A 3,413-nucleotide genomic window follows, 5' to 3' on the forward strand; every position below is an offset into this window, starting at 1 on the left:
CGCCATTATGGAAGCTGAGACCGAAGACGATGGAGGTGTTTTCATTGTCCAAAACCTTTATTAACTGTAATTTCTGTTTTTTAAATCGTAAGGATAATTTGGTTTGTGACGCTTTAGCTAAGAAGGCTCGGAATTGGAATTCTGTTGTTGATTGTTCGGTTAGGGAGGAATCTCCTTTTATGATTCCAACTTATTTACTTGAACTTCCCATAGTTCTATTCAAAAAAAAAAAAGGGGGGGGGGGGGGGGGGGGGGCTAAGCATTAAGCAGGCCGAGCTCGAAACCCCTACTGATTAGGTACTATCAAATTTGGCTCTCTCATTCTTCATAGTTTCCAAATATAGTACCACGACCAAAAAACAAAAAAAAAAATTGTGTTGATTTTTTTTTTTTTTTTTGAATAAAAAGTTTCATTAAAATCAGGCCTCAGCCTGAACAATGTCACACAAGAAAGAAGGAACATTCGGCTCATTAAACATTCGATCTGACGATAAATAAGAGGCCCTAGCAACACAATGGGCAGCCTTATTTGCAGAACGATTAACAAAAGAGACAAGGACATTATTTAAAGTAGATAAAATAGTACGACAGTCCTCAACTAACAACCCAAATTGAGATGGCATATGAACTGAACTATTAAATTTGTGTTGATTTAATTTGTGTTGCATGAATCAGTTGATTGCTATGCATAGCACTAGTCCGATTTTGATTTTTCGTTCATACTTTTTTTTTTCTGTCTATTTTATGTTAGAAAAATAAAGCGTGTTCTTTTAAATTGTTTGTAGGCTACTAAGACTTCAACCTTTTTGACCATCACTCTCATTATTGCCTCAAATATTGGTTTTATTATGCCCATTAAGACCACCTAAAATACAAAGACCAAAGAATCTCGTAACGTAACACTACTAAAGTCATTTTCTCTATCTTCTATAATAATTATAAAGTATTTTTTACCATAAAAACTCCTGTATTTTACTTACTTGACAGTTTAGTCCCTCTAATATTTTTTTTGACAATTAAAATCGAGAAATATAAAAGGAAACTTAAAAGTACCATATAAAGGAACATATAGCTTATTGCAATAATGAAATTTACACAATAAACTTAAAAATAGAATATTTTTTACAGTACAGTTTTACAAATTTTTTATTTATTTATATTTTTACGAATTTTTATTTCATCATTATTTTCTTATTGTCATAATATTATATTTTTACAATATGAAAACGCGTATAAACAAAAAAAATATCTATAAAAACAATTTTTTTTTATTATTTTTACGTATTTATGAAATAATCCCATTTTAATATTTAAATTTTAAAAGATAATCCCGAACTTAACATTTTGTTAAAATAAGTAACTTCAAAAAATAAAACAAATAAACCTATTGAATTTGAAACTTAATAATAATAAGGATTCTATTGTCATAATTTTTTTCCAAGGATTGAATTGCCAATTAACAAAAAAGTGAGGGATCATATATGTCAAAAACCTTAATAATAATAAATAATAATAAAGAGTATACAGGCGCCGCAAACTCTTACCACCAGTCACCCCAAAAAAACGGCCTTCTTCTTCTTCCTTCCATAGATATATACTTATCTCAAAAATAATTATCATAATTATTCCAACCAATCAATTGCTTCAATTTTCAAAACTCCATTACAGCAATAACAATATATATACGTTACTACTACCCATTCTGATCAACAGTAGATTTTCTTTTCCATAATTCAGAAACATCATTCTCTTATTTTAATGGAAGATATTGAAGTTCCTCACTATTTCACATGCCCAATCTCGCTTCAAATCATGAAAGATCCAGTAACAGTCATAACCGGAATAACATACGATCGAGATAGCATCGAACATTGGCTATTCAAACTACACAACCAAACTTGCCCCGTAACCAAACAGCCCTTACCCCTAAACTCTGACCTCACTCCTAACCACAATCTCCGCCGTTTGATCCAGTCATGGTGCACCCAAAATTCAGCACGTGGCATTAACCGAATACCAACACCAAAACCACCGTTGACCAAAGATCAAATCCTTAAACTCCTAAAAGATCTCACCCTCCGCCGCCAACCCCAGATAAAGATCATCAAACAGCTTCAAAATCTCGCCGCCGAGAACGGAAGAAACTCCCAACTCATGGCGGAAACTGGCGTTTTCGAACACATGTTGTGTTTTATAGTTACTTGTGTTGATGATCAAAACAACCATGATCAAGTCCTGATCACTGAAGCTCTCAGTATAATTAATCTTCTCAGACCACGGATCTCTCCTGCCGAACTGGACCGGGTTCGGGCTCGAACCGATCGGGTTATGGACTCTCTGGCATGGATTTTGGGCTGCAGCTTTGTAGAAAATCACGTTAAAGGTGAGATTCTTACGTTGTTGAAGTTGTTCATAGAAAATTATTCTAACCCTAGCGAGCTAGGTAGGCTGAATCGGCAGTTCTTTGAGTACGTAGTAGGAGTTTTGAAGGGTAATATGGGAAATAACGATAAATTTATTGACATTGCTTTGGAGATTATAATGAGGATTTGCCCTTTGGGAAGGAACCGGGTTACGTTGGTGGAATCCGGGGCGGTTTTTGAGCTTGTGGATATCGGGTTCGGGTCGGGTGTGAGTAATAAGAGGATTGAGATTGTTCTTGGTGTGCTTTTTCAGCTGTGTTGTTGTGCTGAGGGAAGAGCTGAGTTTTTGAGGCATAAGGGAAGCATTTTCTTTGTTTCGAATAGGATTTTTCGGCTTTCTTCAACGGCCGATGATCGGGCGGTTAAGATACTTTCCCTGATTTGTAGATTCTCGGGAACCAAACAGGTGGTTCAGGAGATGGTTGAGGTTGGAGCTGTTTTGAAGCTATGTGTTTTGCTTCAAACTCATGAGTGTGATGATTCTTTAAAGGAGAAAGCTAGGGAGATTCTCAAGTCTCATTATGAAGAATGGAAAAATTCACCATGTGTAGGGGATCACTATCCTTATCTCAATTCAACATTATCATCATGAGATTATTATATTGCACAGATAGAGGTAATATATAAAGAAGAATATCGATTCTTATATCAAATTTTGAAGGAATTATTTACATTATGTGGAAGAGTTTTTAATATGATTACATTACATATTTAATCATGATGATTACTTTTAGTTTTTACATTCAGTCATTGAATTATAATTCGACAGTTATGATTAATTTAGAAATTAATTAAAAAAAATTAATAAATACCTATAACTTCATACTAAAATATATTTTGTTTCTTTATAATATATTTTTTAAAGATTAATTCTATTTCAAAATAAAATTTAATTATAACTACTAATTTGTTTTTGCAATTAGCTATAAATAAAGTTTTTTTAGTAATTTAGCACTCAAATTATTGAGATATTTATAATAAAATTCTTTA

The 3,413-nt window shown here is 33.0% G+C and overlaps 1 protein-coding gene across 1 annotated transcript; it reads left to right on the plus strand.

Annotated features, from left to right (window-relative positions):
- The first annotated feature begins 1,604 nt into the window (after positions 1 to 1,604).
- LOC115701119 (E3 ubiquitin-protein ligase PUB24-like) lies at positions 1,605 to 3,099 on the plus strand. Its single transcript, XM_030628814.2, has one exon. It carries the CDS (start codon positions 1,759 to 1,761, stop codon positions 3,013 to 3,015), a length of 1,257 nt encoding a protein of 418 aa, XP_030484674.2. The 5' UTR covers positions 1,605 to 1,758; the 3' UTR covers positions 3,016 to 3,099.
- The last annotated feature ends 314 nt before the right edge of the window (positions 3,100 to 3,413 follow it).

The sequence above is a fragment of the Cannabis sativa genome, chromosome 8 (assembly GCF_029168945.1).
Source record: "Cannabis sativa cultivar Pink pepper isolate KNU-18-1 chromosome 8, ASM2916894v1, whole genome shotgun sequence".
Classification (NCBI taxonomy): domain Eukaryota; kingdom Viridiplantae; phylum Streptophyta; class Magnoliopsida; order Rosales; family Cannabaceae; genus Cannabis; species Cannabis sativa.